Raw genomic sequence first — 15,523 nt, forward strand, 5'->3', positions numbered from 1 at the left:
TGTCTCAAATCAATTTGTTTGCTTTTAATTTTTAAGGAAGAAAGTTGTCGTAACTTTGCGATACGTCGTACCACATATCCAACCTTTCCATTAATGACATATTCTACCGTGACGTTACACGTTTTGACGCCTTTATAGCCAGATTTTCCACAGTAACTCATAAATACGACCGTAAACTGCAAATATTTTTGAACATTCGGATTTCTTGTAAAATCTGCAGTAAAAATGGTCTGTTGAACATTTAGTTTTCGTAGAAAAAGCTTGTTCAAAATAGGAATTAGTAGCGTGACGTTACAACGTTGTAACGTCACGCTACTAATTCCCATTTTGAACGTACTTTTTCAATGAAAACTAATTGTTGACAGATCATATTTACTGCAAATTTTACAAGGAGTTCGAATATGCAAAAATATGTTAGGTTTACGGTCGTATTTATTATTTTTACTGAAAAATCTGATTAAAAAGGCGTCAAAACGTTGTAACGTCACGGTAGAATGTGACATGTTCTTGTCCGTTTGTCGGACAAGTAGAATAGAACTTCGGAAAAACGTCAGAATAGCAGAAATCGTTGAAGTCAGTATAAGGTGTGTTTTCTAATTGTTTAAAACTTTTATCCTTACAATGTGCTCAACTATGGCGTTATGATCTACTTAAAACTATCATTATTGATGCTAAGGATTAGCAGACGGGCTTGGTGGTCTAGTGACTACCGCTTCTGATTCGTGTGCAAAAGGTCCTGGGTGTAATCCCTGGCTCGTGTCTTTAATCCTACTTTGCAGCTTTCTATTTACGTTTTCCTTCTCTCTACGTATGGTCAGCTTAGCGTATGAGAAGATACGATATTGTGAGATGAAAAATACGCTGCATAATGTACATCGTCAATATGAGTGGCGTTTGCAGAACAGGGAGGAAAATCCGAGATGAACTAACTGTCACATCTGCTTGTCTGTGCTAATTCAACCACAGTCAGCGCCGATAACAGGGTAGCGACCTTGATAGCGACAGATGTGTACAGTGTGATTAAGCGGGTGGAAAAGCAGCTATAAGAGATGGCGAAAAGGCAACCACTAGAGATGAAACGTTTAGAAGGGCGATTAAAATCGGCAACAGCGATCCTGGGCGTAGTAGTAGCAGCGTTTTGTTCGTCGAAGTAGACCCATTTGACCCGAATTATTTATTCGGGGTAACCTCTTTCGCATGAACTCAGCAGAAGTCAACTCCACGCAATTGCAAAGAAGCTACCCATCTTCAGTGACAACCCGGAGGAGTGGTCTCTGTTCATAGCCTAGCCACGTATGAAAGCACCACCAAGATGTGCGCTTTCAGTGACGAACAGAATGTAGGTACTTCGACTTCAGCGAAGCTCGAAAAGAATGGATCAGAAGTTGGCCACTGTACCCAGCCGGCCCATATAGCACCAGCTTTAAAGTTGTAGGTATCCAGCCTCATCATGCTGGGGGTGACGGGTTTGATTCCCGTTCGGTCCATGAACTTTCCGTAAAGTAAATTTCTTTAACTTCTTTGGGCATAGAGTAATTTCGTGCCTGCTACATATACACATGCAAAATGGTCATTTGCAAAGGAAGTTCCCAGTTGAAGTGCTCTAAGCAGAGAAGCGGGTTTTGCTCCAGTGGGGACGTTTCGCCAAGAAAAAAATCCAGCCGACCTATGAGATGTTATCAGCACACTGTGTATGCTGTTCGGACGCTCAGACTCCAGAGGTGATCTTACACTCGTTAGTTTGCAGGATTCGGGAGATGCCAACACCAAACATATAGGAATTTGACGCTGTGATAGATTTTGGTATAGCAGCCCGAAACATGTGCATGCACGCCCGATTATAGATTGTTGGCTAAATAAACATCTCTCTAATGTGACACTCCTACAAGAACAGACTTAGAAGCTGCCGCCAACTAGCCAATAAAGCTCGTCTGGGCAAGGAACCGGCAGCTGTAACTATCAGATTTTAGTACTTGGTCGGGTACAGTTCCATCGTCCATACAACGCCAAGCCTGAGAAGCGTCGAAAAAACTGGGAGTGGGTAATGTCTGAGACATAACCGCAATGTTGACGTAGGACAAAGGCTGGAACGAGATTCCGACTTTTATATTTCCATAATACAATGTTTGTTGTTATGATAATACAAATGGTGGACTGATGTGTTGAGTAAAGTTGTTGTGTGATCGCTTTCGCTGAACGCATTCATAACCCAACAAACAGTTTTGCTGTATAAGAGTAAAACAAATCATTCTTAAGCTAATTTTAGCTCAAGAAGCTGTTATTCAGCTGGTTCGGTTACTTGGAAAGATGTTGACTAGTTCAAGAGTTATTTCGTTTTGAAAAGAAATGGTCAAATTACTGTTCTACGAGAGAATTTTCATCGAGCGGATAAAATTATTAGATAATAGAACGGCGTTAGATAGATCTTTTCTACTAAGGTTTAACGTAAAACTCTTTCGACAGTACGTTGTTTTCATCCGGGAAGAACATATTAGTGGCCGACTTCACTATTGCTGAACTACCAAGCTTTCAGTCTGTCGCTTTTAATTGTCCGAATCATAACTCTTGAGGAATCATTTTCGCTGATCCTGGAAAAGGCCGTTTATAAAACGTAAGATTTAGGCAAGACAAGTGCATGAATTCATCACGCAATGCGATTTTACCCATACTGAATGCAGCCGTTTGCTGTCGTGGATGAAATTCCTGGTGCTGCCACCACGATAGCCGAGAGTCATCGCTGAATTTGTGTGCTGCTGCCTAGCTGGGAGGTGGCATCTCCACTCTCCTTGACTGATCCATGGAAAATGACGAATGATAACAGAGGAAACAGCTTTTATGCCCCTAGATTAGCAGATGAAGCTCCTCCTGTTCGGCGGGTTTCCCAGTTTATTCCGTTTGCATGACCCGCCCACATTGTGTCAGACGCTTCAAACGACTGCAACCGTTCTTTGAGACAATTTCTAATCGAACGGATAAACTAATTGAAGTATTGAATAGTTAAGATCATTTTAGTTCAATAAATATTAGAATGAAACAATGTTTCAGGTACAATTGTCCGAATAAGATAACGCGTTGCCAAATTTCGGGTAGAAAGATTAGTGACCGATTTTGCTGTTACTGAGCCACCAAGCATTCAACCATTCACTTTTCGAATGCACTACACTTTTACCGATCGTTGGAATATATCCGAAAATTATCCGATTCATAACTCTTAAGGAATAATTTTCTCTGGTCCTGAAAAGGTCAGTTCAAATAACGGTTGATTTTAGAAAGACAATTGAAAATTAACCGCACTGAATGCGGGAAGACATCGAAAACTACCGCAGCCTGCTGCCGTTATGAGATTCCTGGTTCTATCAGAAAGATAACCGAGAGCCGTCGCTGGGTTGGTGCGCAGCTACCCAGCTGCGGAGGTAACTTCCATTGCCGGGCCCACCGCAGCCGTGATCAGTGGATGAGATTCCTGGTGCTATCACTCGTCGCAGTTGACGTGCTGTTGCACAGCCGTGGACGTGATATCCACCTCCACCCTCCCTGACTGATCCAATGAAAATGAGAAAGAAATCAGAGGGAACAGCTTTTATGTGCCTAGATTGGCAGATGAAGCTCCTCCCATTCGGCTGGCTTTCCAGTTTATTTCGATTGCATGACCCGCCTCGCATGCTTCGGACGCTTCAAACGATTTTCAACCAAGAAATGAGAGAAATTTTCATTTAACAAATAAAGTAATCAAAATATAAAAAGATTTAGATCATTTTAATTCGAAAAATGCTAGAATTAAACAAGGGATCGTCCTTAAATTACGGCACACAAAAATTAGTCATTTTCAACCCCTCCTCATCCCTATGTCACACGTTTTGTATGGGACCTCTGAAATTTTTGTATGGGTCGTCACACTTTGATGACCCCCCACCCCCTTTTAACGTGACGTAATTTCTGGACGCTCCCCAATGTTTCACGAAAAATGGTTCTGATAGGACAATGCGTTGCTAAATTCTGGATGGAACGATTAGTGGCCGGAATTCAATCTTTCATTTTTCGATTGAACCACACTTTTCTCGATTGATGGAATGAAATTATCTGATTTACAACTCTTGAGGAATTACTTTCGGTGGTCGTGAAAAGGACCGTTTGATTAATTGACGATTTTAGGAACGAAAGTGCATGAAAATATCATGTCACGCAATGCGTGTTGGTTTTCTCCTTGCTAAATACAGGATGCCACCGAAAACTGGTACGCCGCTTTCTGCCATAGATGAGATTCCTGGTGCTATCCGCACGATAGCCGAGAGTTGCGGCTGGGTTGATGTGCCACTGCTCAGCTATGAAGGTGACATCTACCCTGCCTGACTGATCCAACGATAATGACGAAAGAAATCAAAGAGAACAGGTTTTATGCCCCTAGATTTGCAGATGAAGCTCCTCCCATTCGGCTGGCTTTTCAGTTAATTTCGTTTGCATGACCCGCCCCTCATGCTCCAGACGCATCAAACGATTAATCAACCGAAGAAGAAATGAGAAAAGTTTCATTTAACGAATAAAGTAACCAAAATATTGGAAGATTTAGATTATTTTAATTCGAAAAATGATTGAATTAAACAATGTTTCACGAAAAATGGTCTGGATAGGATAAAACGTTGCTAAATTCCTGGTGGAATCATTAGTGGCCGGCATCATTATTGTTGCGGGGCCACCAAGCATACAATTTTTCACTTTTCGGTTGCACCACACTTCTACCGACCGATGAAATAATTATCTGATTCACAACTCTTGAGGAATAATTTTCTATGGTCCTGAAAAGAACCGTTTGAATATTGGACGATTTTAGACAGAAAATTGACATGAATTTATCATGCCACGCAATGCGTGTTAGATTCAGAGGCGACGCGTGGTCTAATAGGGGACCTGTTCAACATTGAGGATAAATTCAAAATTGGAATTTGGTACATTTATGTTAAAGAACAGGTATGAGAGATGAGAATTACATATTATATGCATTCCAAAACTGAAAGTGGTGCACTTTTCTACTAAATAATCGTAGTTTTGTTGGAGCCAAAACGAATTCGTGGCCGTTTGGTTACAGACGTCAGTCGTTTAAGTTTAACATGGTACATACTTGGAGTTTGGGTTTATTTCCCATTCCACTACTGGAAGAAAGCTTTCGTCAAACAACAAATCCTTCACATGGCCACCATGTTGTGGTGCTTGAATGTCCGTCTGACATGATTAACGAAACATGCAATAAAACTACCTTTCCAGATAGTGAGAAAGATTCTGAAATGCAAATTGCATTTTGACACTGAATAATGTACGCAATAAACGCCAAATGAAAGCACATTCAGCTTCAGTAGCAAGTAAGTACGCATGGTTGGGTGGTGCGCAAGCCACGCGCATTGAAAGCATGCAATGATGACGGTGAGAAAGTCTCTCTTTTTTCTTCGTTTTTTCTCTCTCGTTCAAGCCAGTGGGTTGAACACGATGAGAGACACCGACGCCAAGCTGCATGCAAGTTAACCGCGCTTTTTGGCGCAACACGGTGAGAGTGGCTCACACAGCGGTATGTTGGTTTAGCAAAAATGGTTCTGCTAGAATTTAGTTGTAATCATAGAGCGCTTTTTGATTTTGGGATAACAACATGACGACATTCACGTAATTAAACTATTTTCTACTGAAATCCGTTTTCTGCGGAAGCATTGTCATGTGCGATTTGAATGAGTTTAAACTCAATCCTATGCGAATCATTTTTAGCGTCAAACAAAAACGCGCACGAGAGACTCCCAGCATGTGATAGCAAACGTTGTTCAAATTCTCCTGTAGAACGGGTTGATCTCACACATTTACACCTCCAGCCGTATACGAACATCCGACCTATTGCAGTGTGTTGGGGCGTTCATATATGGGAGCTTGTTCAACAGAAAAAGTTGAACTACGGTGCGGTGTGCTTGTTTTGATTCTCAGCCGTTTCACGGTGGGTAGTTGGGCGACTGTCTTATGTCGAATTCGTTTATTCCCGACGGTGCACTGCACCGGTGTAGTAATTGACACCGGAAAAACGAACGATTTCGGTGCAATTTGTTGACAGCTTATGATGGTATTAGTAAGAGCACGTGAAAGCGTCAATGAAAACAATAAAGGGTACCAAAAATAAACATAATCATGTTTTTATGATTTCCGTAACGTAAAAAGAAAAATAAATAAATGCTTTTTAGAACATAACGTTATTTGTTTGACTTTCAATGTAATTCAAAAATTAAATATTTGTTGTAAGAAAAAAAAATAGATTTCACGGTTTTTGAAACTGTTTGTACCTACAAAAAGTTACTTCAGTAATATTTCAGTCCAATTTGAATTAATAGATTTTTATTCTATTCTGGGCTTATCGAAACTTTATTACGTCAATTTTTTTCATAATTAATAGATCACCATGCGACAGAAAATTCTTATGGTTAAAATCATTAAAAGTAATCCACATATTTGCGATAATAAAAAAAACATAGTAATGGGAAAAATATACATTGAATCAACTCTTTGAAATTTCATGTTACCGATAAATTTTGAAGATTCCTCAGAAATTGATTGAAAGACGTGATATTTCATCGATCGAGTTTAAATAATTTTTAAACGCACAGATTTGCTGTTAAATGAATATCCAAGAAAACTGTTTACCTAATGCCGAAGAGAAAATCATCATTCCTACCAAAACAAAACCACGATACAAGTTCAGCGATATGCATGTATTGGTAAAACTAGCTTTGTACCTGCTACACCGCGCTCAAACTGGGTGTAGCATGTTCTTGCACCGGTGCCAATCGGGTGTCAAAACAGAACAGTACCTGCGAATAAACGAACGGTTTCGGTGCAAGTTTGCTACACCCGGTGGCAAAGCGGTGCAGGCGGTGCAAATAAACGAATTCGACATTATAGTGGTGGGATGGGTGGTACGCACCAGATTTTTTGTTCTAACGGAGATGCAATGTATTGAAGTCTTGTAAAAACATTTTTTTAAGTTTCTGTGTTAATATAACATTTAATCCATGTCATTTAAAATGACAAAGACTGGGATGGTGAAACAATTCCTATTTATTTTCTTCCAAATCGAATACCTGTGCAATGAACCGGTTGAACACGCCGACGAGACGCCTCTGGTTAGATTCCCCCGTGCTGAATGCTGAACGCCGTCGAAAATTGGCCCGCCGCTTGCTGACGTGCATGAGATTAGTGATCGCCTTCACTGTTGCTGAACCACCACCAAGAATTCAATCTTTCACTATTTGTTTTCACTACACTTTCTCGGTCGATGGAGGAAATTTATCCAATTAACTCTCTAGGAAGCATTTTCGATGGTCCTGAAAAGAACCGTTTGAATTATGGACGGTTTTAGGAAGAAATTGAAATCAATTCATCATGCCACGCAATGCGTGTTGGATTTCTCCGTGCTGTTCGCTGGAAGCCGTCGAACATTGGCCCGCCGCTTGCTGCCGTGGGTGTGATTCCGGATTTTGCTGCTGCCTCTGCCACCACCGTCGATCAATCCGATGTTCAAACACTTCCTTGGTCTGCCGCGTTAGACAGTTAGAAGGTGAATGTGCAACAGCACCCTTGCCGAAAACCACCGCCACCGAGCCGACACGGCCGTCAAAGAATAATAAGCGAAAACGCAAACGAAGAAAGTCGGCAGCTCTCGTTCGATGCGTTCACCTCGAGACGACAAAGACAAATGAGGGAAGATGCGAAGAAGCAGTAGCTTTTATATTCGACGGGAGCATCCAAAATGTGCTCGATCGTGATTGGCTGGAATAAACATGGGTTTACTTTTCCCAATTTTTCAATAGTTTGCTATTGAAAATCAGCAAATGTTAATATTGGACATAATTGGTGTAAAGATTTCCAATCGATTGGAGCCAAAATTTTGAAAAATCAACGAGAAATGGCTGAGTTATTAACGATCAAAATCTCCACTTCAAACGTAACGCGGCCGATTTCTGAAAATTTAGAATGACACCCGGTATAGAAAAGAGAGACGTAGTCCTACGTCAAAAGGAAGTCCATGTTCATCTCGAAACCATATCTGTCCACGATACTAGCTCCGCGGTATCTCCGGTGTTCAGCGAAGCAATCCAGCAAACAGTGCAACGTCTGCCAAGAAATTTACAGCAGTAATGTGTTGTATGAGAAGTTTCAGGACACAAGTATCGGTGAACGTTGCGCATTGGTGGCACTTAAGCAGAACAAACCATGTCGGAAGTGTCTGTTGAAGCATTTTGGAGCTTGCTCGATTAAAGAGCCTTGTGAAAGATATGGCAGCTCATATATGCAACAAGATGATACCTGATTTCAGCGGAAGAAGGAGAGCACACAGCTAACGACCGCTCAGGATGGGGCTGAACTGCTTATCGAAAACTGAAACACTCTCGTGTGTAAGGCTAACAAGGTCCTTCTCCGATACGTTCCCGTGCTTCCATGTGACAAAGGTAAGACTGTGCACACATTCGCCTTCATAGACGACGGCTCGTTGGTCAAGCTGTTAGAATTTAGTTTCTTGAACGAATTAAGTCTTGAAGCGAATGCTGGGATACCTCGTGTTATGATCAAGTGGACGGTAGATCATCAACGAAAAAACTCCGTCAAGCTGCCTGCAGAGATTTCTGGAATGCACCATTAAGCCACAAACTGAATTCCAAAAGTACACACCGTAAATAGGCTTGCCTTTCCTCCTCAAACACTCGCAATGGATGAACTACTGGGCATTATCAACACTGAATATAACATAACGTCCTACCACGGATACTTATTGGAATGGACAACTGCTGCATGGTTGACGCGTTGGGCGGACAAGGAGGAACCTACGAACCGATCGTCACTGGCGCATCACAGTGATCGCGTACGTTCATGGTGTGAGAGAAACGACCCAGATCTGCCCAACGTGCTAAAAGCCCACTTGGTTGTGACTAGTCTTTTAGAGTTATGAGGCCTGTCAAAAACATTATTTCGAAAGACCGAACGAGCAGATCTGCTGCTTGAATCCCTTACCTACGTCAAGGAAAAGCAGTTCGAAACAGGATTGTTGTGACGCTATATCCAGGGAAACTCGGTTTAGTATGGGATGCATCAACTAACGTAGCCTGTAACATTGGTGAATTTTTTCCTCCGTACCCGTCCGGATCAACTGACCTCCCGTCCGTCCTACATCGTTTCCGAGCGTTCCTTGTTGTCATTTCAGGCGACATACAGGAGATATTCCACTAAAACTTGGAGAACAAAAACGATCAGCAATGCCAAAGAATTCGAAGTTCAGATTGGTTTGTGATGGACGTGATGATGTTCGAGGTTAAAGGTGTCCGGACGTTTGACCGAATGTCGTTTGGCCGAATGCCATCTGGCTGAAGGTGTCCGGCTGTATGGTCAAATGTCATTTGACCCAATACCGTTTGGCTGAATTATGATGGAATCAATTCAGAGGTGAGGACAAACTCTGGGTTATGTTGTAGCTGCCAATATGATCATCTGAAATATGTCTTTTAATCATAGGCAGTTGAGGCGTTGAATGTGTGCGCCGCGCTCTTCTTTAACAAAATATAAGTGGCCATCGAATTCTTCGGATCTACATTTGATGCACTATTCTGTGCATTTTCAGTCCAGAGCCTGCGTTACACAGCATAGTACGTTGGATTGTTTGAAAGATAGTTTGACCAAAGTTTGGGACGAAATTCTGTGAAAGAGCTATCGAACAGAGATACGATTTGCTGCTGTCGTGTTTTAACAGTTCAAAGAGAATTCCATTGCGCCGAATATGCCATGACCAGCACGAAGACACGAATAGCTCCATTGCGGTTCGTTTTGATTCCACGTCTAGAATTTTGGGAAGCTATTATAGCTCAATTGGCGAACAGAAGCTCAAACCAATGTAAAGATTTTTTCTAATTGGATTTACGAAATTCCGATTTTCTCCTGCCGGATTGACTCCTACTCGCCAAGCCGGTGGTTCCACGGCCCAGAATTTTTAATAGACACAACACCGTCTTAACCCTCGTCATGCATTGGGGTCATTATGGCCCCTCATCGTGCACTACACCGAGAAAAATTTCTACTCAGTAGCTTAGTTGGTCTTACTCAGAAATCGAAAATTCCTTTGTTTTCTTACTCAGTTTCGGCTAAAAGTGGGACAACCCATTGGCAATGGGTTGTCCCACTTTTAGCTGAAACTGAGTAAGAATACAAAGGAATTTTCGATTTCTGAGTAAGACCAACTCAGTCACTGAGTAGAAAATTTTCTCTGTGTAGGTCAACGAGGTGAGCGCAAGCTAATGCACGAAGAAGGTTAAACCAGAGGTTGTACAGACTGAACAAGCACTAATATTAGACAACGGACACCACACATAACATCCAGTGGCCCAGTGGAGAATTTTCCGTTTGACGAAAGGTTTTCCCCGACTGGAGCGGGAATCGAACCCACACCCCGAAACTTACGAAACGCATAGATTACTGATGCCTCTAGCCACACGGCCACGAAGCCCATTTCTAGGGAAGCGACAAAAGCAATGGCCTTCCTTCAGCAACAGCAACCTTCGATCAAACCATCCAAAAATACGAGCGCATTTGCAGCAGCGTTGTTTACAACTTCCGCTGTTTCGGATGGAGGATTTTTTGAGATGGAAGCGTTTGTGAAAAGATATCCAATAAATTTACGCAGAACGCTCGCGCAGGAATCCACTCCGTCGGTCCACTAATTCGTAAGGAAGACGCAGAGCTGTTAATTCTAAAGCAGGTTTGAGTACGCTGCGGAGGTTGATCTGCTAAAGATGCCTAATACTGTGTCCTTGAAAAACGTTCTGTCGAAGAGTAGCTAGCTGTATGTGCATAGTCCATTCCTGGTTGAAAATGGATTGCCGCCTATCAAGAGTCGTATTGAGAATTGCGATCATATGATTGTACGAAGCGTTCAATACTGTTGACAGTAACCGATCTTTTTATCTTGAGCATTTATGCCCCAAGAATCACTAGATCTTCATCTTCAACGAAGTTCGTTTTTGGCTCAACGTTCATTAACTCCGATTAGAGGACTACCGTGTTCGAACTCAATGTCAGCTCTGCAAAAACCAACAGGCAACGCCGGTTGCTCCAAAAATGCTCTACCACCAGCTCGGATAAAAGTGTTCTGCGCCTCGTTCTTTTACGTCGGTATTGACTATTTTGACTTTTTTGACGTTCAACCCGACCAGCCGGTTCAAGGCCCCCGATCGCGTTCGCTGATAGCAGATATACTCTCGAAAAAACCTGGAAGACTTCAGAGATCTACGCTAGCTCCGAGCTAAACCTGTGATAAAATTAGATATGGTAATCATTATAGACGATACACTATCGAGAAATTGTTGGCTCTGGCTAGTTCCCACTTCGTAAATAATATGGAAAAGATTGGAGTAAGTGTAGTAGTCAAGTAATGATTCCACTATAAAAAAAAAACACTTGAGAAAGCTCGCGGATAGCAGGTAAGGAAAAGGAAACATATTCCGTTCTGTTATTCCGCATGGAAAGTGAATTTTCCCCCATCTTGGATCAGTTGTCAGAATTACTTGAGAAAGAATTTCAAATTTAACTTGAACGCTGTACTTAGGATCTAGAAACTTACAATTATGTATATACGAATAAAACGCAGAAAACAGACTAGGATTAGTAGGAGCTACTGAGTTTCACATAATTAAGAATTTTATTGTATGTAAGTGTATGAAAATAACATCGAAAAGCTAAGCGATAAAGAATTCTTTTCTGTAGGGTTGATAATAGTGATTTTGTTGATCTACACAACTAATTAAAGAAAGTATTAATTTGCCGGAAATTTGTAACCAAATGTTCAGCCTAATGTTAGGGAAGTGGAACCATCTCGGCAGGGGTCCTATGTTGGGGACTTTTCTGCTATACCTCAGCCAGTTTTGAACCAATTGACACAATTTTTGGAACGCGATGAGATACGTATAGTATATAACCGTGTACAAGATTTCAAGTCAATTGGTTTGGAATTGACTGAGTTATAGCGAATAGTGCCCAAAATACCGGCCGCTTCCCAAGTGGTTCGCTATCCTATTTGATAAATTTTGACTAGATAACATGAAACTAATCTAAAGTTTTCATTTCTCTTTCTCCTCCAACAGGTACCGGTGAATCGGGTAAATCGACATTCATCAAACAGATGCGTATCATCCACGGTAGCGGTTACTCGGACGAAGACAAACGTGGCTTTATCAAACTAGTGTACCAAAATATTTTTATGGCAATGCAGTCGATGATTCGGGCGATGGACCTGCTAAAAATCCAGTACAGTGATCCAGCGAACATCGTAAGTGTTGGGAGATCGGCAAGGAGAACCGGGAACATGGAGGTATTCACACTTGTTGCTTTTTAGGAACATGCGGAGCTGATACGAAGTGTAGACTTCGAAACGGTGACCACATTTGAACCGCCATACGTTCAAGCAATCAAAGATCTGTGGGCGGACGCGGGAATCCAGGAGTGCTACGACAGGAGGAGAGAGTATCAGCTAACAGATTCCGCCAAATAGTACGTATACCGGTGTTCCGATAGCATTTTTTTTTGTTTATAGAAACGTTTCGAACAATGGATGGTGTTTATCCTGAAATTGAAGGATTGATACCTTCCAAGCCGTAGTCGAATTTCAGATTTGAGTTTCTACCCGCGACAGGGCATGACGATATTAAACCAAGTATTTCTTCTACTCCATTTTGAATTTTCCCGTTGTTTTTAAATAATGAAAACACACAGTTACCTAATGGAAATTGACCGTGTGGCGGCGACCGACTATCTTCCAACGGAGCAAGACATTCTGAGAGTGCGTGTGCCCACGACGGGAATTATCGAGTATCCCTTCGACCTAGAGGAGATTCGGTTTAGGTACCCTGCAAAACGTTAAATTTATTTCTGTTTTCTCTTGCTTGCATCAAACACCTCCGAAAGACAGTGTTTTGTTTGATTGTGTCGGGCGAATGTTTCGTTGCATCTCTCTGGTTCTGTTTTGTTCTTGTGATTTAATCAAAACCGCATCCAACTGCATCCACTTTAACCGTTTGTTTATTAAAATGCATCCTCGATTTGCGTTCATTACGTTTGTCTCAATGCTGCAACAGTCAAAACCGAGCGCTTTGACTTTAATTGTACTAATTTTATCACTTCCGTTTGTAGGTATGTACGTTTATGCCTCATACACACTTTTCTCCCATCTGTCTGCGCAACTTTCATGTTCTCATATTCACTCTTATGTATGGCCTCTGCAACTCCGGCCGGTCAAAGTGAAAACTGCACGCAACATTTATATCATATCTGTTTTACCTAGATTTACCATTTACTTTCAATCATCATTGTTCGCTGGCTTTCCGACACGTGCGTGAGTATGTCTGTTACCTTGATGAGTCTTGCCGTCCTCCATAGGTGTCAATAGGAGGTTTGGAGAGGGAGTGTGTCCCATGCTGAGGATATGAGATGGGCCATATTATTTTTACAACAATAGTTGTTAATCGTTATGTTTCTTGTATGTTCGGGTTTACTGTTAAGGATGTTTCCAAAGCCAACAAAAAAATAGGAATTGGTAATGTACCTTCAGCTACTCCGCTGTCAATCATGGAAGTACCAGTATACTTTTATTTGATTTGAGAAGGGATATTTCAATGATTTTTCAAACAATTGACTAAGTATCTTTCTGGATTGCTTAACATTTTCCAACGAACATTCCACAGATCTACTTTTGAGTTCATCAAGTGCAAACAATCTGGCCAGTTATGCGCTAAAGTTCTGAAAATCCACGAAAGATCTTGCCTGGAACTAACCATGGACCTTTTTAATAATTTATAATAAAAAAAACTATTAGAACTAATATCATATTCAGAAGTCAATTAAAAATCAATGCAAACCCTTGCACATTAGAAGTACCTATTTCACCAAACAAATCTTGGAATCCAAGGTAAAAACCTCAAAAGAAAGCTGCTGTTGCTGGAAGGCACTTATTGCAGAATAAAGTTGGACGATTTCAAGAAAAAACTAAAACTCTCAAGTAGCGGCACAGATCGTCCCTTGAGTTTCTCCTAGAAGAAACTGAAGTAGTTTTTAATCTTTTGAAGTTGCTCCAATAATCAGCAAATAACACTGGAAGAAACTTCCTGCGGAATATTTTGGAATTTATTTAGCAAGATTTTACAAGCAGAAGAATTTCCTGAAAATGAATCTTAAATAGGACAAATCGGTGAAGTACTAGATTTGTAGTAATGAGCTGAATTTTAGTATGGTGAGAAGGTTAATTCTCCGTTGCTGCAGTGAAATGGTGCAAAAAGCGTGGGTATTATGATTCCTTGAATAATTTGATGTAGTTTGAGCAAAATTTTGGGCAGCAGTGTTGTTGTTTTTCCCATTTCTTGCAACATAAACAACATCCTTATCCAAAGTTTTGCTCAAACATCATCAAATTAGGCAAGGAATCATAATACTCACGCGTTTTGCGCCATTTCATTGCAGAAACGGAGAATTGACCTTCTCACCATACTAAAATTCAGCTCATTACTACAAATCTAGTATTACACCGAACGTGTCTCATTGCATTTTTGTATGTGTCCCATGTGAAGGGATCGTATAGAGGTATCTATGCATAATCTTGTAGCGATTATTCGAACCCTTTAAGCAGATCTCAATCGACCCATGTATGTAATATTTTGAAGGATCGTTAGGAACTATTCAATCCATAACAGCAAATAACAATAGTTGAGTGCCTTGAGGATGCTCCCAGTCCTCCTGAAAAATCATTGCAAGAGTTCCTGCGACGGAATCTTAGAGAACAATCTCTGCCAGGATTTGTTAGAGGAATTTTTCAAAAAAAATCCTCAAGTAGTTTCTGAATGAAACTTCTTGAGAATTCCTTACCTCGGATGATTTCCTAAAGGACCTTAACAAAATCATCTTGAGGAAGAGCGTTTGGAAAGAATTCGTTTTTTATCAGGAATTCTTTCCAAACGATAAAGGAATCCCTAACGAAAGCTTTTGAAGATTTTTTTTTATAAAAAATCGCTGGGAAGAGTCCTTGTATTATTAGTTGAGAAGAAATTTCACTTAAGATTCGATTTACCGAAATAGCAAAGCTTCATCAAACTAGCTATGAGTCTGGAAACAACTCCTTCTGCCCCTCCCTACTTACACCAACGTTGATGTTGTCTCCTCTGCTGTTAACTCACCATTATAATAGCCGGGGTGTTTGTTTTTCGCTGCGTCCACGCGGGAGCTCTCATCTATCATAATCATATCAGCGAAACGTTTTGCCACTTGAAGCATATACCCTACAATATACGGTTGTGGTGGCCCATCTCCTCGCCACCTCGCCACTGCTGCCAATCCTGGCTCGGCGGCAACGAGTATTCTGACCAGTCATTCTCCTGCTATGTAGCGCCATCGGAAGCTTATCTTCCATTGCAAAAGGACCTGCATTTATTGTGGTTTGACGTGGCGCCGACTAGAAATTCTAAGTCATTTTCCG

At 41.2% G+C, this 15,523-nt stretch overlaps 1 protein-coding gene across 1 annotated transcript; it reads left to right on the forward strand.

Annotated features, from left to right (window-relative positions):
• Window positions 1-8,728: 8,728 nt before the first annotated feature.
• On the forward strand, window positions 8,729-14,313 carry LOC134283982 (guanine nucleotide-binding protein G(q) subunit alpha-like). Its single transcript, XM_062848564.1, has 4 exons — window positions 8,729-8,894; window positions 12,120-12,331; window positions 12,398-12,552; window positions 12,775-14,313. The coding sequence occupies exons 1-4, from the start codon at window positions 8,729-8,731 to the stop codon at window positions 12,920-12,922; spliced, it is 681 nt and encodes a 226-aa protein (XP_062704548.1). The 3' UTR covers window positions 12,923-14,313.
• The last annotated feature ends 1,210 nt before the right edge of the window (window positions 14,314-15,523 follow it).

Source organism: Aedes albopictus, chromosome 2 (genome assembly GCF_035046485.1).
Source record: "Aedes albopictus strain Foshan chromosome 2, AalbF5, whole genome shotgun sequence".
Classification (NCBI taxonomy): Eukaryota; Metazoa; Arthropoda; class Insecta; order Diptera; family Culicidae; genus Aedes; species Aedes albopictus.

Excerpts from the sequence above, each read along its gene's own strand:
- LOC134283982 (XM_062848564.1), top strand. The coding sequence starts at position 8,729 with ATGGATGAACTACTGGGCATTATCAACACTGAATATAACATAACGTCC. Across the intron at positions 8,895-12,119 it reads TGATCGCGTACGTTCATGGT|TTTTCATTTCTCTTTCTCCT; the intron begins GTGAGAGAAACG and ends ACTAATCTAAAG. Across the intron at positions 12,332-12,397 it reads ACAGTGATCCAGCGAACATC|GAACATGCGGAGCTGATACG; the intron begins GTAAGTGTTGGG and ends GTTGCTTTTTAG.